This window comes from Dermacentor albipictus, chromosome 5 (genome assembly GCF_038994185.2).
Source record: "Dermacentor albipictus isolate Rhodes 1998 colony chromosome 5, USDA_Dalb.pri_finalv2, whole genome shotgun sequence".
NCBI classification, from domain to species: Eukaryota; Metazoa; Arthropoda; class Arachnida; order Ixodida; family Ixodidae; genus Dermacentor; species Dermacentor albipictus.
The window spans coordinates 87042210-87067087 of NC_091825.1; the positions used below are offsets into that span (position 1 = coordinate 87042210).

General features: G+C 46.2%; 2 protein-coding genes and 1 long non-coding RNA gene across 3 annotated transcripts; all 3 read left to right on the forward strand.

Moving 5' to 3' along the window:
• The first annotated feature begins 213 nt into the window (after positions 1-213).
• Positions 214-7079, forward strand: LOC135906906 (uncharacterized). The gene is made up of 3 exons (XM_065438538.2): positions 214-1324; positions 2374-2606; positions 6483-7079. The coding sequence occupies exons 1-3, from the start codon at positions 275-277 to the stop codon at positions 6901-6903; spliced, it is 1704 nt and encodes a 567-aa protein (XP_065294610.2). The 5' UTR covers positions 214-274; the 3' UTR covers positions 6904-7079.
• Positions 7080-7954: 875 nt separating this feature from the next.
• LOC135906907 (uncharacterized) lies at positions 7955-12540 on the forward strand. Its single transcript, XR_010565850.2, has 2 exons — positions 7955-8611; positions 11518-12540. It is a non-coding gene; the product is annotated as an uncharacterized lncRNA (long non-coding RNA).
• A 1237-nt stretch (positions 12541-13777) lies between these two features.
• LOC135906843 (uncharacterized) lies at positions 13778-22193 on the forward strand. The gene is made up of 5 exons (XM_065438439.2): positions 13778-13950; positions 14418-14548; positions 17954-18240; positions 18800-18977; positions 21181-22193. Exons 1-5 carry the CDS (start codon positions 13881-13883, stop codon positions 21319-21321), a joined length of 807 nt encoding a protein of 268 aa, XP_065294511.2. The 5' UTR covers positions 13778-13880; the 3' UTR covers positions 21322-22193.
• Positions 22194-24878: the final 2685 nt, after the last annotated feature.

Consider the following 24878-nt stretch of genomic DNA (forward strand, 5'->3'; position numbering starts at 1 on the left):
TTCACGAAGAATTGTCGCTTTTCGACCACATGCGACTACTTCCGACGAACTATACCGTGCCACTTCTGCGACTAGCCGCTGTGAATGCCGCCTTAGTTCGTCCTTTGTGACCTTTCACTCGTTTATTCGTTTTATTTTAACTTCCTCTTTCTTTCTTTTTTGCACTTCTGAGCCCTGCTTCGGGGCTCTTTTTCCATAGTGGGTCGCGCCATTTCGATGAAGACCTACGAACCCACGAAGCAGTCCAAATATTGTCGTCGGTGGATTGCATCTCATGAACAAATTAACCGTCATGGATTCGGAACGTTGGCCAGCAGTGCTGTTCACCGCGCGCTTTCGCCCTGATCTCACTGCGATCGGCGAACAGACTTCAGAAGAAATCGCGCAGCGAGACTCCTTCGAACGACTCGAACACAGCAGCGAACCCGTGTACTGGTCCGCAGAAAACGGCGCGAGCGATCGAGGGTCGTCCCCTGCGAGCCATCAAGGTGAGAAGGCGAGGACGCAGTGGTCCGAGGCGAGCTTCGCTGAGCAAACCCTCGATCACGTCGGCCGACACTGGTTCCACCCCCCACCGCCATTGCCGCACGGTCGCCACTTCGACGTCGACGCCTACGGCGAGGAGCGCAAGTCACTCTCGGCATCCTGCGAGCTCCCTTCGAGTTTACTCGAAGCGAATTACCGGCCATCCGACACTAAGAATGGAGATCAGCTCGAACAGGCCACGCCAATGCAACGCGCGCTCTCCCCAGTCCACCACAGCGGTCATCAAGATCCGTGCCCCAGGTTCGCGTTGGCGATGTTCCTAACGGTGCTTGCTGTCGTATGCGCCACAGCTGCCTTCGTCGACATAAGATGGCGCGCCCAGGGCGGCAGTGACCAGAGCCTAATGGTCGGCTACGCCGATGCGCCTGCCACTGCCTCAGTTACAGACAGCCACCCCGAAAAGCCTCACGTCGTTTCATCGGAGTCGGCGCCGATATCGACAGTGACGCCAATATCGACAGCGACGCCAATATCGACAGCGGCGCCCGTACCACGGAAGCTAGGGAAGAGATATTTGGCGCTTAATAATGTCGGCCCGCTGGAGGAGCGAGAAGTGCGAGAACATGGCGAGTCGGTCACGGTTTTGTCGGCGAAAGGCGCAGTCGACTTACCGGGCAGAAGGACAAAGGGACGCGTAATAATAACGCATACGCCCAGCTTCGCGAAGCCTGGACGCTTGTACGCGAACTACAGCAGTCAGAGCTTGGTAACGACTTCTCCAAATCCATTTGCCTCCAAGTCTCGCCCGCATATCCTGTCGGCGCCAATACAGAAGCCTGTAAGTAATTTTCACAAGCTGTGAATCATTAAGTTCTTTGTTTTGTTACTGACACCCAGAAATATTTGCAAGCTATAGATTCACAGGCAAGGGGTTGTTTTTATAGAGCCACAGTATTGCAGCGTACATGCTGCAGAAGGAGCTAAGAAACCTCGAACGAGGAATAGAACGAAGCCCGATAGTCCTACTATTATGCGCCTGGAATACAGCGGTACGTGTCAGAAAGCAGACGGGTATATAGTAGATATTCCAGTTCAGATTAAAAGGACGCGATTAAGCACTACTTTAAACGTTGTTAGAGCAGACCGGCAAAGCGGATGCAGGATGAGAGCTTTCATGCAGTTTCTAATCATGTTGGAATAAACTTCTGCGGGCTTGAGTGATAATTATATATTCGTGAAGACTTCCGCATTAGATAAACAATGTACTTGAATATATTTGCGGGTCTCTAGAGGATCGACCTCAACTGACGGCCCTGACGATGTATTCCTGCTAACATTTTGCATAAATGGGCTGAAGTTAATTATTCCTTTTTCGGAGAGGAAGCTTTTACTCTCACCGTCTATATCCGAGTGCATGTACTCAGATATAATACATATACATGCATGTACATACAATAAGGACATTTTAAACGTTTAAGAGCTATCCTTGCGCGCCCGCTGAACTGACCTTACTAATGCTTGTAAGATCAAATCTTAGCGAGCTGCGCATTGCAAGTAGCACTATATAAGGTTTGTTTGCAGTTTGAGGAACGAAAAGGCAAAAAAAGGCCACGAGGACGCGGCAGCAGCAACATTTGATTAACGCTAGTAGCATGCTCAGCACGTTAGTGGAGGTTTTTACTTACAGAGCTAATCTAAAATTACAGTAGAGCGAAATAAAGACACGAAACGAAAAGTATGAAAGGTCACGCAAAACTTCCATGTCTTCGGCGTGCCGCAGTTGCGCTGATTCGCATCGACTTGCCGAGGGTTTTATAAAACAAACAAGCTACACACCTAAGATATAGCCTTGCTGGTTCACGCTTCTTTTCTTTTCTGGCGTCCCAGACAAAGCACAGGTGCGGCGTGGCCTTCTACACTTACTGCTCGGAGACCCGTCATGACGTCTACTACCTGCACGCCACCCGGTCGTGCGTGCCCACGCTCACAGACCACGTGCAGGTCTGCAACCATTCGCCCAATAGGTTCGCCACTCTGCAGGCTTGCCAGCAGAGCTGCATCCACAGTGAGCTGCCTTCGGAGTCGTGTTTCGAGAAGACGCTGTTCTCCTGGTGCAGCAGGTACAGAACATCATTCGTTGTGACACACATTCAATAGTCGCTGTACGAGTGCTCCTCAAACGGTGTGTCACGATCGCTCTAATTGTGGCGAGTCATCTTGAAGTGGAACCGAGAAGGAGCATGAGATCTGACACACCTCGTCTCTATATACCATTTCAATAATGTAGCTAATTCACTCACATTACATTGACCATAAGCTTTCTTGGGAAGTTTGTCTCGTTATACCTTGTATTAAAATTAGCTTGGGACACAGAAGCCTTGAGCAAGGAAAGACTGTTCGTGACATGATATAGGGGGCACGACACGGTAGGAAAACGGGCGAAGCAATGGGAAATTATTTACGAGGTTCACAGTGCCAGTGTAGTCCGTCCCGCCGTCTTATAGAGAAAAATAAATCCGGCAGAACCGACCTCTGTATGAATGTTGGCGTTAATGCGATTAACATTGAAGTACTGCAGCAATACACTGCATCGCCAACGCCGAAACGTCTATGCAGCCGGGCTCCTGTCTGGCGCTCCTTACTGCAAACGTTGCTCCATATTCTGGTACGGCTGTGAAATCCTCGCGTGGCGAGTGCTCATTTACGCCGAGCTACGCAACAATTTAAAGGATCAGTTTTCTCACTGTATACTGGCACATACCCTGCTATCGAAGTCAACGTCAAAAGTTTCCTTGAAGACCGGCACACACCCGAGGCGCATACCCAGTGACCGAAGTTAGTATCAGAGGTTCATCGAAGAGCAGCCCAGATGTTTGGGTCAAAGGGGTTCGTTGAACAGCGGGACATGCTAAGGGATCCAAGTTGGTCCGACGGTTGGTTTCGACCATTGTTCCCTCAGAACAGTAACCTAATCAAAAATAACTTACAGCGCGAAGGACAAGGACAGTGATAGACGACATACATAGCGCTGACTTCCAACAATATTTTATTGCGTTGCCACATCGTGTTTATATATGCAAGAAGAGGTATGCGCAGAAAATGTACGACCGTCACATGGGCTGTTCTAACAGCAAGTCATTGAACTAAGAACATGGTCACCTGAAAAAATAAAAAAATGAAAATAAGAAATTAAGCATTACGATTTCTATCTGTTTAGATACGCGACTTCACCAGGGGTCAGCGCGATTGAGGGCGCACTAACGCAAATACTACCATGTTTTCTGATGAAATCAGCTTCACTGTTGACTTGCTGACTTGCTGTTAGAACACCCCATGTGACTGTCGTACATTTTCTGCGCATGCCTCTTCTTGTATAGGTACACACGATGTGGCAACGCAATAAAATATTGTTGGAAGTCAGCGCTGTGTATGTCGTCTATCACTGTCCTTGTCCTTCACGCTGTACGTTATTTTTGATCATGAATAACCATCTAGCCCAAGCAACCACCCTAGTAACCTAATGTGCTACCCATTTAACCATGGACTACCCGATGGCCCATGTGGGCGTGAAAACGCTTAGGGTCATAGATAGGCAGGCCCCGCAAAATACGTGAATTACCCAAGGAATGTCAAGTGCATTAGCTGATCTCAACTTGGAGCTCTTCGTTGAATAACGTCGGTGCTTCACTGACGCGCTCTATATAGCGATTCCTGTTACGAGATATCGCTTGAGACAGAAGTCTTCACACCAGTTTCTATTACGTGTGCTTTCCCTCTACTTGACATTTCAATTCAGCTACTTAGCCACCACCCAGCTGCTGAAGCGGGCGCTGCTATATTTAGTAGCACTTCTCAGCCTAGCAAAACCTCCACGTTCAGCGTTTGTTGAGTGGCAGAGGAGTCTTGACGCATTCTTCAAGCAACTCCTCGTCGCGAAAAGTACGATAAGTGCTACCAACACATTGTCCATCCCTGTACAGCGCTTACATGGTGGCAGAGAAGTCTGAAGCTGATTCACAAGCAATCTCTCATTGAGGAAATCGACCATTGTCGCTACTGAAACCCAATGTCAGGGGCCGACGCTGTCTTTCTCCGTAGAGTCGACCAAAAGTTGAACCTCGAATTGCATTTTCTGCATAGTGGAGTTGCGGCCGCGCTTCTATTTCATTGTATAGCCTTCTTCTATCTCTTGAGTGTAACGCAATCTGCTCTAGGGAAATGCTGCGAGACCGATGTGAAAGGCCGAGCTGAATGCGCTATATTGTTTAGGCTGAGTGGTGAGGACGTGTCGGTTTTACAATATGTGCCATTGGCAATGTCGGAGCTTCTAGAACAACTAGCAGTGAAAGTGGGCCGTAAGTTATATCATGGCAGCTGTGTGGGAACAACGCGTACAAAATGCTGTCACATTTCCGCCTTATATTGCATACTACGAGGGACGTTCAGAAAGTAAGTTCCGTCATTTTTTTAAACAGAAGGTGTTACACCAGGTGAATCAAACAATAGCCATAAGAATCCACGCCAGTTTCTCGTTCAACGACAAAAGGAGCGTCAGCGGAGGAGGAATAACACATGCGCAGAGTGCCGAAGAAGAGAGAGTAGCAGCAGACCGGCGTGCCCGAGGTTATTCGAGTGCAAATCACGATGGCAGACATACGTGTGGTGATGACGTGGTCGCCAATATAAGTGCATGCTGTTATCCAGCATGAATGGACACGTGGGACTAGTGTGTCCATCATCCATGAAAGATTACAAATTGTGTATGGTGAAAAGGTCATGTCTGAGGCCTTGCATCGCAGGGCACTGAGTCTCACCAGAGTGGTTTCTTCAAACTGATTGCACGCTACGACAAATATATCACTGTCGGTGGCGACTATGCGAAAAAATAGCGAGAGGTTCATAGTTCATGATTCCATGGTGTATTTTTTTTTTCGCAAGAAAGTTTCCGTGGGAAAATAAGTGACGAAACTTTCTTTCGGAACGTCCCTCGTACAATGCCGTTGCAGTCATAGTATGCGCCACTACAGCACCGTCGAAGCTCCGATTGTAGACGGCGGTAACTTTCTTTTTCTTCCACTTGTTGTTTACTGTTTTCTATTATCATAGCTTTGAAGAATCAGCTTTTCTAGCCACTTCGAATCAGAATTTTCAGCCTTCTTCTGCGGGGTTAAATCGAAAGTGCAAGTCAGTTTTCCGCGCTGCATTCACTACTTCCATGCTCCGTCCCAGTGCAAATAAGCATCTACGAGCGCTTTAGACCACTCCTTTATGGTGGCCCAGAGAGCAGGCAATCAAGTTAGTCTCGTGAAGTATACACCATCGCATTAAATGTAATGTGAAGCCCATGAGTTCGTACCAAGCCTGGCTATGGCTGTGTTTGTCAAGTTGCACATGTTCTTTTAGACGAGCGGCAAGTTCCCTTCCAAGTTAGGACACTCTCACTTGCCTACGCTATACTCAGAACACAGACACCACATACAAACAGATGTTCGTGTCACACCGACTGTCATTTTGTGAGATTCTGCACTCACAACAAAAAATCCAATTGCGTGGAAGTGCTTCGAAGCAGTCGAGCCAAACAATTTTTATGCAAAACGCGCAGCTCGTACTTTTAAGGAAGAAAATTGAGGGTGGCAATAAATGTCTGCAGAAAAATTGCTTGTTACCAGAGCATTCCTTCAATTACCTTGCGAATACCACACATCCCTTTAGAGATTGATGCAGCGGAGCTGCTACCAAACCGCATAGATGTTTCATTTTCCTGCTCACAGACCGCGCTTACTTAGTTTACACCCCGATAGTTCACCACGAGCCTATCTATTGCATGTAATAATCTTCCCACAGGGGAGTCTTTAAATCCCACTGCTTCTCGGATCCATGCGCTCGCTTCTACCGCTTGCAGCTTTGTATAATGGGAAGTACATTTCATTGAAGCACGTTCCATCATTGGCTCGTATTACAGCAACAGCTACTATCGCCTGTACGTTGCAATGCAGGCAAGACGTAAGCGCAACCTGGTGGTCGTTCGACGGAAAGCACTGCCGGCCGTGGCACTTTCCCAAGGGCCTCTGTCCGGACTTCGCGGAGACGGACGTGTTCGCCAGCCAACAAGAGTGCATGCGCCGCTGCTTCCCGCTGCGCCGCGTGTCGGTCCGGAGGCACGCCGGCAGGAGGCCCCGCGCTCCGTGCAGAAGGCCCAAGGCGGGCGCTGCCTGCGACGTGGGCGTGGTCAAGTTTCCCTACTTCGCGGACATTTCGCCCGGCAGCGGCCGCGTACGCTGCCTGAAGTCGTCTGCTTCACGTCTGCTCGACCATCGTTGCCTGATTGGCTCCAACCGGTTCCTCTCGGAGGCCGCTTGCAGGAGGACGTGCGTGGATAGCGCCCCCGAAAGGAGGCCCAAGTATATATTGGCCTGATACGCTTGCGTCGTCGAACGGACGTTGTATCGGCAGGACTGCAAGTTTCGCGACGCTTAACGCTTACCTGCCAGAGCCATTTCGAGCCTTAGGTGTATAGCTATTCAATTTTTATTCGCTATCAGAACATCCAATTAAAGCTTTCCCGTTTAGCACTGCAAGTAAAACTTCTGTCAGCCAATTTTCCATGGCGTCCTCTTTCATGGAAGCTTGCTCGGCAATATATCCTAATTGTACTTCGTGGGTGCTCAGCTTTCGGTGCGTTTGAATGTCACTTTCGAATACCGTATTTTCCGCACTGTAGTCATTTGACTATAAAAGTTGGGAACTATAAAGCTAGGGGGGTATGGACTATAAATAATTATTTTTTTAGATCGGAGGCGCGGTTTCAGAAAGTAAGGCCACAATGCGCCTGCAAATTATTCCCGGGCTACACAACATAGCAATATCAGCTTCGCAATTATCTTCCAATATTCAATTATTTAATTGTGTCTACACCACTCGATTCCTAACTTGTTTAGTGGGCTATGTGCCACAATTTCGAGGTCATCATCACTCTAATCTACCACAGCAGCTTCAAACCCTATATGTAGCATGTTATGATAGTAAAACTGGCTTTGCCATGCTATTCGTGGTCCAGAACATTTCGATGTCCACTAATTCCAATGTGTTACCATTGTTGAGCCTGCAATATAACAGCTGTTCGCTTTTGTCAAGTGTACCTGTTGCTATTTGCGCAGATCTGCTCAATCCTTTTGGTACTGTGATGGTCTTTGCATTGCGGGTACATTCGTTGTCCTCCGACGTTACAATTCACCGCTGCAAGCCTTTTGTGCTTGCTCTCCTTCGGTGCCAGTCTTCCGGCTCCAAGGGATCCCATGCAAGCATGTTTTCGAACATACACTAGAAGGCGGCAAATGTTGGGCCGGTATTTTGTAGCGATGCCTTTTCCGATTCTATGCTTTTTCAGGCTTTTCGCGCTTGGCCAGTGGTCAGAGCGGCGGTCTGTCCACGTTATCAAAGGGCTCAGGTGGCCATGTGTGGTGGATGATAAGAATAGCATATAATAAGGCATAAGGCATCGCTACAAAATAGCGGCCCTGCATGGTCTCTAAAATAAGATAACTCAGAAAAGGCGTCTTGCGTTTAACCGAAGATACTGAGTCTTATCGGCCCAACGCAAGCAAAGTTCTCTGCACCACCTTATCGTTCCGCACATGCGCAGTTAATTTACGTAGCACTGGTTTTCCGTGCCAGTATGCGAAGTAAACGCTGTTGTGAGTAAACGCCTACGACGAAGCCTCTTGCTGAGTGCACCATAATGGCGACCACCTGCCGGCAAAAGACTAACCGCCGGCTGTTCCAAGACCGCGACTCGAAAAGCGCAAGATCGAGCTCTGTGGACAGCGGCCTGTGGGCAATTTACAACGAGGTTAGCGCAACCGCAGATCAGTCGACGCGCGCTTCGGCGCCGACCGCGAGCGAAGCGCCCAGCTTGTGTGAGCTACCCGCTCCGACGCCACCGCGACCAAGTCGTAGGTCGCTTCCCGCGCAACAAACGAAATGCGCTTCTCAGCTGGCCAGGGATACCTCGAAATCCCCGTCAACGCTCAAGAACAAGGTTATCGACATGTTCAGGCGCAATGGTGGACGAGAGGAGGAGGAACTGGAGCTGTCGTCCACGTACGTGACAGGCGATATGTGGACAGTAAGTGCAAATTTATTTTTTTAGACCTGTCGAATTGTCCGTTCGCACCTCGAAGGCCTATGAAAGCTAGGTGAACTCGCGAATCGTGAGCATAACGCATCGGTGTGGCTAAAGTACATAAGAACTACACAGTTAAAACTAAAAAAGGACAATCGCGCAAAAGTGATTATTTGCGATAGATAGTGAATCGCTGCCAAAAATTATAGCATTCGTGATTTATTTTCATTTTCATTGCCTAGTCGCACTGTTTTGCGTGCACTTCGGCAAAGCATGCTAGTAGCACTTTGGCAGAGTTCCTAAGACAAGCATGTTTTCAAGGTATGTGTGTGCAGTCATTAATTCAAGCTGTCCATTGAACTTGGTGCAGAGGTAAATTTTCTACGTGAACATTGCCATTAAATGAAAGCCGCCGACTCTGCGTTTAAAGTAGTTCCTGTGGCTATAGCTCCGGTAAATGTACGACGATGAGTGGAATTCATCGAAGCAGCTAAGTCGAGGCACTGAAAAAAAAAAAAAAATATCACCGCCTCTTCCAGTGCATGAAGATGGTTGAACAGCGAAGCTGTGTTAGTTAAACCGAGTGTTACACCATGCAAGTCAAACTTGGCGAGCAGTCTATATCGTAAATCTTTTGTTTCACTGTTCGTTCACCTTATTTTCGCCTTTGCGTGCTTCGCGTGGTGAGCATGCTTTAAGAGTGCTTCTTTTTTTTTTTGCGGTCCTTCCAGTTTCTTTATTTGCGCGTGAGGTTTCTGTCTGTGTTTTGCCGCGCTTTTTTTTTGCGTACTAGTTGCTCCGCCCCTTTTTTACGCGCCAGTAATGAGAGCAAGTTGAATAGGCGTATGGTGGTGCGATTAAAAGACAGGACAAAAAAAGACACACAGGGGCACACACAGTCCCTGTGTGTCTTTTGCCCTGTCTTTTAGTCTCGCCACCGTACACCTACTCAAGATGCGTTACCAACAATCCCACATCACAACCCTCATGAGAGCAAGGTTTGGCGTGAAATGAAAACCATCTAATTGTTTTCACTATTCATTTTGTGTGTAATCTTGTATTTGCTTGGTCTTGTGTTGTCTCTTCTACCACTTGATCTTTAGTTGTCATCTCTTGTGTCTGCACTGCTCGGTGTACCTCCTCCGCTTGCAGTGCTTTGTCTGCACACGTTGAAGCTTGCATTGCTTGCTCTTGAGTTGACGTCTGATGACGGCGTGTACATTTCACAATCGCAGCCTTGTGCTTCAAAACTAAATCTGTCCGTCACGTAAGGCAATGAATCGCTCATACTCCCTTAAGCAATGACTCATACCCCCGCAAACGCGGCCTCCCCATTAAGACGACAGAAGTGAAATTCTACGCTCGAATGACGAGCGGCAACGCAGCCAGCTGTGGAAGTAGACGACGACTATCGAGCCATTGCTTATGGTGACAGTTTTAGCGAACTCCGACAATGACAGCACAGGGTCCGCATAGACAGCTTCACATCAAAAGAGCGTAGTGACAGTAGCGTCATCTCGCGCAAAACACGAGATTCCCCGGTACCATGGCAAGCCGAAATAGAGAATACGAGTGAGAGCCTGGTATACAGCTTCGCCCTGCTTCAATGACATCTAAATACACGAGAATGGAATCTTTTTTTTTTTGTTTGCAGCGACTGCATTTATTTTGATTAGATTTGTTGCACTTAAGAGATAAGGTCAAGTATATTGACCGTAGAAAGTACATTTCTTTTTATATTTGGACCATGACCTATTGTAACTCTTGAAGATTGTAGGTAATTTTAAAGAAATGAACTGTTAAGTTTAAAATACCAAATTAGCCAAAGAACACGACAACTCGATAAACTGCACCTCATAATAAATCTAAAGAGGACAAAATTTATCAATGTACACCGCCTTGAAATGTACCACTAATTTGCGAGTAGAACGCTGCAAAATTTTTGCAAAAATTGTAGCAAGTTCACGCAACTTGTAAATTTGTGCATCAGATTTGTTAGCTTTAGATAGCCTAATGAATGTAGCTTACAGAACTGCGATATGTTTTCGTTGCAGAGTTATGAATATAGGGTTAGGGGGGGAGGGGGCAAACTTCGGGCTTCAATTTTATTCAGTTTATTTCAAGCTTACGAATATTTTGAAGCTTTTTTTTTAAATGTTGCATACTCCCAAACCAAAATTTCATCGCTATAGTAACTACAATGTCAGTTTCTTTTTCAAAGGTAACAAATTGCATTCATGTCGGTCCAACGGTTGTCTCATAAATGCATTTCTGCCTTTCACGTGCACTTTAATAAGCGGCAGTGAAGTTGGCCATGACCTAAAGCCTTCCCAGGTATTTTTCGGAAGCGACACCCACAATGCTGTGTCTTCACCTGTCGCATTCAAGTTGCACTTTGCAGTGTTGAAAAGAGCGTATGACAACAGAGCGGTCAAAGAGTGGTGCACCTCGATTATGCCTTCTGTGCATTCGACGCATAGCGCCGAGAGATTGTAACGTCGACTACCATGTGATAAAGGCAGGCCCCTCATTTCGCGGTGACCAAAGTGTAAGCGCGCCAGGTTTCTTTCAAAGAAGATTTGCAAAAAAAAAAAAACGAAATACTTTGCGCCGAGGCAGCCTAGGTTCGGTTCCGGCATGCGACAGGATAACGCCGCTCTCTGAACTTGTGTTTCAATGCTTCAGTCTTTCTTTTTTTCACGGCGCTTCTTTCACTACATTGTAAGAACATTTCTACCACAAGCTCAAATGTTCCATTCAATAATATTTCACACTCATTTCAGTAACGGTAAATGCGGATACTCTTTTCTATCGTGAAGTGCAGCAAATGCGCACCTCGATGCCATCTTCTTTCAGTGTCATTCTTTGTTCTTGTGTTAAATAAATTGCATTGTTTTCCTTTGTTTCAGCCTACCTGCCGAGCCCGGAGTGTTCAACATCGGCCACTGCCAGAACGTTTTCCAGATTTCTTCAGACGCTCCTTCAGACGAAAATCCTACCGTGTACAGAATCCTCGCTCACATTTGCCGTAGACGTTACCGTGCTCAAAAGGCACAAAAAAAGTATGCACTTCGCTTCCAAGCTCAAGCTTCTCAACATTGTAACACTGTGTATCGACTATATATTACTGGTGTCTATATTAGGCACTCAGAAGGTCACATAAAAGTGGCCCTTTTCGAAGACGATCGGTGTTCAAAACGTTTCGCTACTGAGTTGAGCTAATGGCAAAAAAACAAAGCAATTAAGACAGTTCATTTTGCCTAGCACTCGATATTTGAAGGTATGACCTACGCCTGCAGCTAATAGCCCAGTTCCTAAAGCACAGCACCCATGTCTGTTAGCATCACGGTGAAATACTTGCTCTGCGCAAATGTACATATCTGTGTTTATTTTTATGCACGCCAGTCAGTCCGGTATGTTTAATACCCCTTGCTGACGAGTCTTACAAAAACCCACGGATTGTGCCAGCGTGTAGCGCGCATTTTTGATTCCGCAAGCCACGCATGACTGCGTTTAATTGTTAGACCATCGTTATGTACATTTGTATTGTCACTTTTACATGACAATGTAAAGCGTGCTTACCTCAATAAAACACACGAAAACTATTACCAGTTCTCCTATTTATTGCAGCAGACTCAATGCTCATATAGGATTGCTCATACAAGGAACTTGTGGTTGCGCAGAAGCTCAGCAAAATAATACAATGCCACTCTGTATCAGTTGCATATCCGCAGCTTGAACCCCGAAAAGCCTGAGTTGATGAGTGCTGCATTGAATACAAAATTAGGAATCGGCGTAAATACCTTGTTTTTCTTTACTCTTTTGCGTTGCTTTCTTTAGTATTCATTCTTATCATGCGTGCCTTCTTTTTTTTAATCCAGCCACCAGTGGTATCTAATAAAGAGTTTTCCACCAGCGTGGTAATCACCGTATTATTGCTTTCATTTCTTTTTGAACACTGGGATACACTGAATTACGCTGTCCTGTTTACACAGCCGCTTCGCTCCTTTCTGTCATTCATATAGGAGAATGTAGTTAACGTTTCTTTTTGTTGTTGCTGCTGTTTTTCGCTTTGTATTCACATGTATTCTATCCTAATTTATGGTATGCAAAATACGCTGACGTACACGTAAAGACATGCGATACTGCTGTCATTTCGATAATCGTGATGGTGATGTGCCCTGGGTAGTTGTAAGAAACGCGCATATAATGAAACGAAGAACTAGAAGATAAAGGTTGGGGACAAGATCATAGAGTGGTAATAATCTGCTCAAATCAAGGGAATGAAAAATTGCACTCAGTGAAATAGAAAATTGCAGCATGAACTGTCCTCGTATGTCGTTCTTCTCCGGAAAGTTGAAGAGGGAAAATTAAAAAAATTAAATGTGGCATAAAAACGCTTATACTTGCATACCGCACGCAAATGAGAGCGGTCATATATTATCTGAAAAAGAAAAATAGCAGCGTAACGCTCAGCACCCATCTTACAGTTCAAGCGCTTGCTTCGAAAGCCAAAGTTAATGGCTTTAGCTCCTAATATACCGCTACCATGCTTGCTTCGTCATTGAAATTGCAATTTCAAAAGTTCGGTAGTCTGTACGAAAAACCAAAGTATGTCATACACATCAAGAATAAATGTTTCGTAACTGATGCCAGACATATATTTCTGGTCTATACTGTAACTTGAACCACCCCGCTTTTATGGTGTTCTAAATGTTCCTATCCGGCCCATTTATTCTACGACGAATTCTTTTACTTTCGTTCATCTTTCAGTTATTTCGACCAAAGATACTAACTTTTCGTTATTTCATTTCAAGTACAACAGACACTGTTTCTGGCTTTACAGGCACAGGACATTTACATCGGTAAGGGAAAAAAAAGACAGGGCTGCAGTTTCTCTCGTGCGAGATTTGCTTGCCATTATCGCTTTTAAAGAACAGCAACCCGATCGTTTTTTTTTTACTTTTTGTTAATATTACTTTAGCAAATGTTTCTGGCTTACCAGACTATGAGGAAAACATATCTAACAACTCCAACATATATGGGATATTAGGCATGGAAGGGCTAATGTCGTAAAAAAATAACATGACCACATTTTGGAACGCGGCGCAACCGTTTCCGCCACAAAGATACACGATCGAAGCGCCTAAATGCCATGAATCAGCACCGGGACATAAGAATCCAGAGTAATCCGAAGACGGCCAGCTATCACTTCATCTCGTGGCCGCGGCAAAAAGCATCTCGGCGTTAAGCACTCCCCTTCCTTCGAGCAATGGCCGACGTCAGCGTTGCTTCGCTTCCATGCTTCAGCTTAGACGAGAAGATACTGCAGATTCTGTGGGGTACGGCATCATTCTTAATTTTTGCTTGATTTATCCTGTCTTCGCGGTGTCAAGCATGCGACGCACCGAGTGCACGGAAGGACGCACCGAGTGCACATACGGAAGCAAAGATAGCAGAGATGGCCGACGAGCTTACGTATTTCAGAGAATACGTAAGCTTGTCGGCCCTCTCTGCTATCTTTCCTTCCGTGCGTCTGACAAGCTCTTGTTAGCAAAAACACTACGCCGGGTTTTATTGAATGCTTCGCCTGGTAGTCTGCTTGTGATATTTTAAAAAATTTGATGAATTGCTAGTGTCACGGTAGGCCGTTAGGCGAAATTGCATTGTATAAGCGCGAGTTAGCGTATAGGGTTCAAAGAGCGACAATCACGCTGACCTTCAAGCTTTTCGACGGTTATTTACGCCAATGGGTGCGCGTTTGTTAGAAACTGCGGTGTCAAAGCGCGCGCATTGTGCCCTGTTCCAGATGAAGGTGTCCAGATGGAAGAGCTCCTCGAATTTTCCTTCGAGCGCGTGGGAAAACTGGCTGCCGAGAGGGGCGTCGAGCTGGACGACGGCCACAAGGAGGAGCTATGGCTCTACGTGCAGCGAATGAAGGTGAGCGCTGCGCAGAAAGGCTTACGCTCATGATAAAAAATGACGCGCAGCGCGAAGGACAAGAACTGCAACAGACGACCTACACAGCGCAGTGTGTGTCGCCTCTCGCAGTCCTTGTCCTTCGCGCTGTACGTCATTTTTTATCATGAATTACCAACTAGCCCAAGCAACCACCCTAGCTTACACTCATCTCGAGAAAGGATTATTGCTTTTCTATTTGTGTGCCCCGTGTCCTGTGAGACGGCTATGCACATTATTTAGTGGCATAATTAATGCACAATTTGCTATTTACTTAATGATTTAAAAGCGCAGTGCACTTTAAATGCGTGCGTCCACGTCTTATTGTACGCAACTGCTTTGTATAGGGGGTCTACGCACATAGTCACAAATTGCCTTCTGGGATTTTACGTGCCAAAGCACAATTTGATTGAGGCACGTCGTAGTCGGGGTGTGCCTCAATCGGAGTGCCGCAATTCTGACCACCTTTGGTTCTTCAACGTGAGCCTAAATTTAAGTAGACGAGAGTTTTTGCGTTCCTCTCCCATTCAAACGCGACCACCGTGGCCGGATCCACATCCTCGAGCCCAGGAGCGCAATGCCATAGCCACTAAGCTACCGCGGCGGATGGGCCTGGTTCAGTTAATTGAACTTGTAGACCGTGCTCCTTCCCAGGATATATCCTGGGAGAATAAGCGCGGATTGAATTCAGATCCATGAGTATTAAATGCACCACATTGGTAATATTAAGCTGATTTCCCGAACCGGAGCTTTCTTTTGTCCCAATTTATTAAAAACTGTTCAGTCCCGGTTCAACTCCGGGGAAACAAATACTTTGAACTAAAACTAGAATATGGTGGTTTGAATGATGTAATAATGGTTACTGGGGAACAGCATCAATTTTGTACAGAAATTCGATAGTGCAGACTCGAAATTGTGCGCGCACTGTTCTTCAGGCCTCAAGTAGCACGTCACAAGCAACACCTCTTTTCTACGGCGCCCACTTCGGTTTGCATGCCCGCGTGATCAAAAGCTATCGCCGATCCTGAAAACGTTTCATTTTCGCGATTATATTGACACGCGTTTAAATTGTTTCTATTTTCGGTGAATGATCTTTCACAAGTCTATGTTCCAATGTTATCGCTCAGTGCAAGACGCGCCTTTGTGGATCGGAAGTTTCCAGAATGTTATCACTGGCTCTATACATTCTCCGTCGTCACCGAACCTTGTGTAATCTGACTGTAGGCATGACGCGAATTGCGCAGTACTTTATGGAAGGCATGCGGGAATCAGCGATTACACTGGAACTTTCGTCGAGTCATGTACAAAGGCCGACGTGCTTCACCCGCTGATCAGATTTTGTAGAATCGCCGACGGTTCTCACCTCTATCGTTGTGCTTTGGATGTAACCTGTCTTTCAGGGCACAGGTTCACCAAATTAAGTTAGTTTCGGGATTCAGTTTTGGCTACTGTGCTCTTCACCATCACTAAAATGTGACATTTGGTAGAAGTGCTTCGTAGTGCGCCGGAAACCCCCTGCAAGCTAAAGCCGTGAGGACATCATCAACGTCGTCACGGACCGTCGTGCTAGTCGCAGAGGCTGCAAAAATTAACCCCGGAGCATAGATTACTTCTATCTTAACCTTCCAGGAGGATCAAACCCTTTCAACAGCTGAAATGACAGCAGCCTCGCCCCCATCATGGTGTAACAACCCAGGGAGCCATCGACCTTTCACTGACCATTGGCTGAAGACCCGGAAAAATGGCTGGAGACGTATGGAAGGGTCGCGAAGTTCAACACCTGGAATTCTCAGGACAAATTATGCCGTTTATACTTCGCTTTGGGAGACGCCGCGAGGGCCTGGTTCGAGAATTGGCGCTTGACCTTATCGGGGTGGGACCTGTTTAGGAACAGCTTTCTGCACACCTTTAAAGCATCGTGCGCAATGAAAGTTCCGGAGCTCTGCTAGAAGCTGGAGTGAAGCTCCCGAATCGAAACATTGCCGAAAACATTACACTGAAGAGATGATCCGCTTCTTATACCACGCCGACCCGAACAAGTTTGAAGGCAAGAATGTTCGCTTCCTTATGCGCGGTGTACAGCACGAGCTCTTCGCCCGATTGATTCACTACCTACTCAAGGCCATCTCGTAATTTTTAACGGAAGCCACGGGCATCGAGGAGACGTTGGAAATGCGCCCTCGGTAATATAACCGCCAAAGTCTCTCGCCAAAAAGCGAAATCCAAGTACAAGGCTCCGACGTACTCTGAAAGACCATCAGAACCGTTGTAAGCGAAAGACTGCGCAGGGTGTTTTCTTCGATGCAGCCTGGAAGAGCCTCAATTGCTGGCGTTGTTCTAGAGGAGATTCAGCAGTTGGAATTCCTGAATCGTTGCAGCCCCAGCCGGAAGCGACCACAGACGCCACCGTCGCCCGCCGTCAGCTTCCCTCTGCGCGCCCGCATCAGGGCCCCGTAACACCCCAGTTCCGTCACAACTGCCACCTCGAACAAAAAAAAAAGGAAAGGAAGAGACGCACAAACGGAACAACCCAGCAATCCATCTCTCGCAGGCCTCTATTTGGAAAGAAAGGGTATTTTTTTTTCTCACAACGACACAGATGGGCAGACGCAATTATCACTTCAGGAATATTTGATAAGTGCGGCCTTCAGCATCGAGGTCTGGTTCCGAATTTCACTCCAATTGGCAAAAACTTTACGTACGATCATGTACGTGCTGTCGGTGCGCAGGAATATGTTGACGTAGCCTGCTACAGTTACGCTGATAGTGACATCTGGCAAGGCAGTCTAAACACTATGCAGGTTCTAGAGAACATTTCTTGCATTCTTTTTCTAGTCTTGAAAAACTTGAAACCTAGCTTTAGATGGCTACGTTGCTACCGAAACCTTTAGGCGAACGCACCAGCAAAACACAACATACATTTTAGCAAGTAATTCAAGCTTTAGTTCAAATTCGTCACATGTCCCCAACATTCTCATGGTTCACAGATACGCCCCGGCATCGTTTTATTCTTTGGTTTTTATTCTTTGTTTTGTTATCCCGTTCCTGTTTTTGTGCTTCTTTGTATTACTGCCTTGTATTCATTGTGTTCAAGTATTTTTATTGTGTCATTGTATATTATTGTACTGCACGATTTTAATATTGTGCTACTGCTAGATGTACTGTATTCAATAATTCTCAATTTCTGTGCTGTATATTTGCTCCCAAGCTTCTCGCTATCTTCTTGGTGTGGACAGTAGTTCTGGTAAAACTCTTCTGCATTTATCTCTCGCCTATGTAATGCCCAGGTTCTGTGCCCTTGGGGCTAAACTAATGAAGTGAAATGATAGCGGTAATATGTATACGGAGGTGCTGCAACTTCATTTTGCGTACAACGTACGTTCGCAGGCCGAGCAGCCAGACTGGGTGTCGCTGTCCCACTACCAGGACCGCTCCTCAAGGCAGCTCTTCGACTCCTGTTTAGATTTCACCGGTGCCACGCACTTTCATACGGCACAGCTCACATGGGACACGTCGTCTTGGAACCAGTCATGTCATGCCTCCTTCAGCCAGGACTCATTAGAGACCACAGCTTTGCCCTGTGCAGAGATAAACAGTGCGGGCAAGGCCAACAGCGTCAAGACCAAGTCCTCCAAGCGGACGTGCAAGACGCCCAAGACGTTCAGGCTTTCCAAGTATGGTCCCGCATGCACTTCTCTAACTGGTTTAAGTTAGGGACGCCGTATTGAGCATCGTTCAGTCTTTCAGTGGCGAAGCTTGTGATAAAATTTGACAATACCGCTAACTTAGAAGTCCTTACGATTCCTACACGTCCTTGCATTTACGTGTGGGCTTGCTTGGGTGCGTGCGTGGGAATGTATGCTTGTGTTCGCCTGTGCGTGTTTGCGTGCGTGCGTGCGTGCGTGCAAACAGGCCATTTTGGTCCAATGCCCCCCAAATAATATCAAAGCGGCAAGTAATACTGACAGACGGAGAGTTGTACTTCCGTATAACATACGGAGAATCCGCAAAGTTTGGATTCTAATATCTAATTCCATGTATAATATTGATTGTATTTATTTGTGAACATAAAGGAAGATACATATGTAAGATTTAAAGAGGTTATTTACACCTTCAACTGCATGCAGTGTTGCTCTCGAGTCGGTATCTGAGCCCACTGGGTCCAGTGTCCATGCTGCTCAAGACGATTGCCTTTGGTTAATGCTTACCCATTCGTTGCTGTTCATCGAGCAGATGTGACCTGAGCCCGATCTCTCCCAAGCCGAGGGCGCCGGTTCGCCGCTCGCGCAGCAAGGTTGCCGCCCTGCTGAGCCGTTTAGTGCGCGAAAGGACCACTAAGGAGCCGCAGGAGGATCGTTTCTTTACACGAGGCATTTGGCCTTCGTGGCTCAACTTCAATACGACGCCCAGGGTAAGCCGTGACGCACAACGCTACACTTCTGGCAAGTTAAACTTTAACAGTATACGAAAAGGGGGATGGTTATATCAAAAGTTCTGATAGAATATGTCGTCTTTAATGACACTGCTTTGGAGAGAATAAGGGTCTGTATTTTTTAGAACGACAGACAGCTGAGCTGGTTGGTAAGGATTCATTATGCAAAAATGAAGTGAGGCGTGCAGACAGGACACAAGAGTAGAGAAGTGGACAACACGAACGCCGACTATCAATTGAAGGGAGCACTGAAGCGAAAAAAGAAAAGGCACAAAACTCATCTGCGCAAGCTCAGGAATGGTAACACCACGTGTCAGTCCGGTACACGTGCCGGTCTACGTGAGAGATAACTGTTAAGGCGCTTAATCTTTTCTTGATGTAAAGTAATCGAAGGCTGGCTCACGCACGCACTTCCACCATTATAGATATGCCATGCCTCTACCATAAGGCGCGTATCTTCATTCTTATGCCTGTACGATATCGCGCATTCATCTAACTCTGACGTGCAGTTACAATCTTGGCAATGTATCAATCAGGCTAATGGAACATTAAAGATCGTAAACCGGTGGATCGCCTTCTAATGTTTCCCTACATTGCCAAGCTGGCCGGAAGCTTTTGATTTACATTATCTTAAACGTGTGCTACAGCTTCGTAATTATCATGTTGGCCGCTACTTCTAATAACTACCGTGCAATTTTTATTACGGAATAGAATAAAAGGAGCAGAGAACAAGCTATTCAAGCACGCACGGGCGAAGCTAAACTCACCGGCCTTCGTTATGTAGACGGGAGATTAGCCGCCTCCATGAGCAAGCTCAAGCCCGCCTCTAAATTCTTTGCTGAAATACATGTAAATTGGAAAGATTATTCCCTTAGGATACCGATTTGGAAACACAGGCGACATTTTAAGCGAAAGCGCTCACCCACTGTGTTACGGTCATCTATATATATATATATATCATGTTTCTTCAAGTTTTTTTCAAGAAACAGCACCAAAAAGTAAATGAGTTACAAAATTAAAAGAAAAATCTACAGGGCAAGTTCACAACTCCCAGCATATACGAAAAATATACAGTGTAAGCTCCACAGTACAAATGAACAATTTCGATATCGTTCTCAAGAGTGGGCCAGGAAGACAATGTAATGGTGCCCTTGCGTTCACTTACAGACGAGGATGTTATGGTCAGCGCAAAGGGAGATCACAAACATTTAAAAATCTGGCACTTCGCTGAGGCACCAAACGTCCACGAGCACACCTACTGCTCGTGGGTCTCAGTGCAACTCGCTGCGGTTACTCAGTTGCTATGGCGTCCCGCTCCTGAAGACGAGGTGGAAGGTTCGATTCCCGTCTTCGATGGCACTGCATACTGATACGGGCACATGGCAAAAGAAATCATGTGCTGTGTTTTGGGCGTACGATAAGAAAAAAAAACCTTGGGCATTCAAAATAGTAAGGAGCGGCCAATTACGGCGTCCCTTCACAATTTAAGGCGTAAAACCCAATAATATATTATTGGGCGCCGATGATACTACGACTCGCAATATCGCTGCTGCTAAGCTTGAAAATCGGGAGCATTATAAAAACCATTCATGATTTTTTTCTTACTTATTTAGGCTGAGAAGCAGTACGGATGCTATTAGCGCTCTTCTGCGCTAAGCCGTGCACGACGTCATGTGCAAAGCAAGTCACTTCAGCACGTAGAGTGATGCTGCGGGGTACGATCGAAAAGGCAAGGTTTGACCAAGGCTTGCAACATTTTTACAATGCAACGGCAGCGAAACCAGAGTATGAGCTGTAATTTATAAAATGCAATACTGACAAAAAACAGCATTCTTTATTAAGATATACCATAGCTTATCATTGTGCTGCCGAGTTTAGGGCTTCTGGTACCATCTGCGTTATGTCAGCGTGGACTCGGACACATACCTGTTTAGCACCGATCGCGATGCCTGAGTGGCTATGGCATCGCGCTGCCGAGCGCGAAGTCGCGGGTCCGACTCCCGATCGCGCTGGTCGCATTCCGACGGAGGTGGTATGCGAGAACGCTCGTGTACTTACGTTTAGGCGCACGCTAAAGATCCCGAGGTGGTCAAAATTATTCGGCGTCCCTCATAACACAGTGCTGTGCTGTTTTGAAGCGTTGTGCCCACAAGCTCAACACGTGCTCACTTCACCCTCGCAGCAATCCAGTCCCACAGCACAAGGCAATGGACGAACCAGTGCCGCCCTCCCCGGCCGCCAGAGGACGCCGTTGCTGCTGCGTTGGCTCGGCCGCAAGCGGTCGCACGGATACAGGGTGTCGACTGTGCGACAGCGACCTTGATCGAGGCTCGACAATAACATCCATGCCATCCGGAGTTTTTCCATCCTTGACAATGTGCACATGGCGGCACCCGAACTGGCTCGCCATCAAACTACCTTTCCGTGCTTCAATCTCCATGTGCACGCTTCTCGTTTTATCTACACTATACAAGGTGTTTCACCTAACTTGAACAAAGTATTAAAAAAGTGGGTAACTGCCCCTGAATGAAACCAATGACACGTGGTTTGCCATTATGCGGCACTCCAAAGAGTATTTTTTATATTCCGCTTAATTGGTTAATTAACGAAGATCAATTATGCAAAATGTTTATTACTCACTTTAGGGCCAAGTGAGTTTTGATACATTGTAGAGCACGCACGGGTCTTTCGCTCGAAGCACGGTTGAGAGGGCTGCAATATGATAGCGCAGGAGCGCAGTCACGTGGGTTTCTTTAAATGCTGGAACAAATCACGCTCCAGGTATGTTGGCACAATAAGATTGGATCGGTCATTTTTGAGCCTCCTACAACGTAACGAAACGCACTTGACCTTAAAGTGAATATTACAAAATTTTGAATAATTCATCTCGCTTAATTCACTAATTAGGCGTAATATACAACATTATATTGAGGAGCGCCACTTGGCGGCAAACCATGTCATTGGTTTCACCCAGGTGCGGTTAACCACTTCGTCTTAAAACAATTGGTTCAAATTACGTGAAACAGCCTTGGGCACCTTTCACCAGGCTTACGCAGTGCTCTGAATTTGTCATCTCGCTTCATTTGTCATCTCGTGTCATCTCGTTTCATATTTATCTCGACGATCCGCGCAAATTATGCACATTCTTCACTTTTATTCTCAATAAAAAGATGAGCCGTCCATATTTCAAACAAACGGGTCTTTTTCTTGTGGGCTAGCCTGAAAGCTATGGCTGGTGTGGACCAAATGCTACCAGCCCAGACTTTTATTTCGCGAACGACTTAGACTGAGACCTGCGAGACTTCTACCTACAAAACTTTACGCTTTCTACTTTGCACTATGCCTTGCACATCTTGTATCGAGAACTTGTCATTTCTGATATATACGATGTCGCGGCATGCGTTAGCCGACCTCGAGCGCTAACAGCCTGGCCTCCGAATGTAAGCGATATACGTTTGCTGAAAGGGAGATAAGACTTCGCCAATTACACATTCATGATAACAGATTACTCATAACGTGCATACAGTGGACATATAGCCCATCCAAGCTGGCTTAAGGAAGGAATGTTGTCAATTGTCCTGCGGATATAGATGCTGAAGCTTAGGGCGGACAAAAGCAAGACGAAGTAAGGTCTACTGTCCGTCTCGTGAGAGCGGTTCTAAATGACCTTGTACTATAATTCGTACATCAGCTTACCCAACTACTGCTTGATGGAATTGTTCAAGACCTTTTGAACCTAGCTATAGCTAATTCTTCAGAATACCGGCACCTCCTATTCCCTTCCCAAAAAATTCCATTCACATCAAAAAAACGCGTAATTTTTACCCGATTACCTTGTCGAATACCATTATCGAACTTTTGTCGTCATAGGGCTGGTCTGGCATGCTCCCCTGTGTGCCCAGTCCGGGGAGACGAGGAGACTATGGATATTTCTTTTACTCCGCCGCCATTATTGTTCCATAAGGAAAAACAATGTTTGTCAACATGTGTGTGGCTTAAACATTTCAATTCGGAATATTCTTTCACTAGGAGCTTCCTCTCTTCGAAACTACCACAGTGATGTTTCCTCAGCAGTGGAGGAATTCGCAGTTGTTTCAGGGAGGTTCTCTTAAATTTTTCATACGTTATATTTATTCATTTCCTTCTGACAATTTCACCAATTTTGGTATTAACTTCGTAACACCATCTGAACTTTGGACAATCCCACGAAGTGGGTATGCGCCATCATAGAAACAAATCCCATCCAATTCATCCGCCATCTTTGTTTTTGGTGCCCCACTTTTAGCCTCCTTGTGCATAGTCTCAATAAACCTCATCCTCTGTAGATCTCCCCTAAGCAACTTTCTACAAAGGATCACGTCCGCGCCATCAATCAGGTAATTAAGAAAGCTGTGGAGTACAGCTAACCTCTCCATTCGGCATTCATAGATTCTGAACATAGTTATTTGATTCAGCAGAGATACGAGCAGTCTTTGAGGCAATTTGTAATCAACAAGCACACGAGGCACACGTGAATATATTTCGAAACATCTACGAAGCTTCCACAGCTACCTTGTTTCTCCACAAGACAGAGAGACAGAGAGACGGACAAAGAACCTTAATGAGTTCCTGAGAAGCGCCGCACTTAGAGCAGCACCGCGGGTCGCAATAGAAGTAGATTACTTATCAAGAAATGGGTCAGGCGAAGAAAGAATCACTGCAATGCTATTTACTGCGCACTTGCAAGTATTCAAGCTATTGACTGGGAAGGCGATAAAGGATCCAAGCAACACTAGGAACAAAGTACAAAAATTGATTGAAGACCTTAACCGAGAAAGTCTATTAGGGCTGAAGATTAATATGCAGAATACAAAGGCAATGCTCAATAGTTTAGAAACGGGACAAGAGCTTATGATCGCCCATCAGCTTCTAGAGTACATGCAGGTGTACGTTTATCCAGGTCAATTACTTGGAAGAAACTTGAAGGTTTACAAAGAAGGTCGAGAACAAATTGAAAACCGCGCAAAGAGCCAGGAAACGAAGAATATTAGGCGTAGCATTAGGAGACAGGACTAAAGTGGTGTGGATCAGAAAGCAAACGGGGAGATGCGATAACCTGGTTAACATTACGAGAAAAAAAAATGGAGCTGGGGAGGCCATATAATGCGTATGGCACATAACCGGTGGATCATTAGAGTTACAGACTGAATGCCAAGGGAAGGGAAGCGCAGTCGAGAATAAGGAAATTTGCAGGCGCAAGTTGGAATCAGCTAGCGCATAGAGAGGTAATTGGAGATCGCTGGGAGATGCCTTCGTCCTACTTGCTGTGGACATAAAAACGGTTGCTGCTGCTGCTGCTGCTGCTGCTGCTGCTGCTGCTGCTGATGATGATGATGATGGTGGTGGTGGTGGTGGTGGCAACACTCATTCAGGTTACAATAAATTCTTTTTCATGTCAAAAGAGTGCTACTTGCATACTTGGATATTCGTCGTAGGTAAGTTCTGCTCCAATATTTTTTTGAATGCAGCTGAAGCAGTGTCTCAATGCGAAAGGTAGGACATTAAATTTTACATGTGTAAAAAAACAGTTAAGCGCGTACAAGTTGGGACCAACGCTGCGATTCCGCTCGAGCACTAAGCTGGGAGCATAAGCGATATTATCAGCGATATTTTTATTGTGCCTTGCGGTATGAACGGCAATGATGTGGGCAGGTTCAGGAAAGAATAATGTGCTTACAACTGGCTGTCGACGGGTGGCACTGCTGATCACGCCTGGAATGGCAGGTAAGTGTCTTAAAAAAAAAGACAACTACGAAACAACTCCCAGGTCGGCAGAAACCGCGGGCAAAGACGCGCCCTTGTTAGATTCATGTCTTTGAGCTCGGGCCCGGCATACCTGTA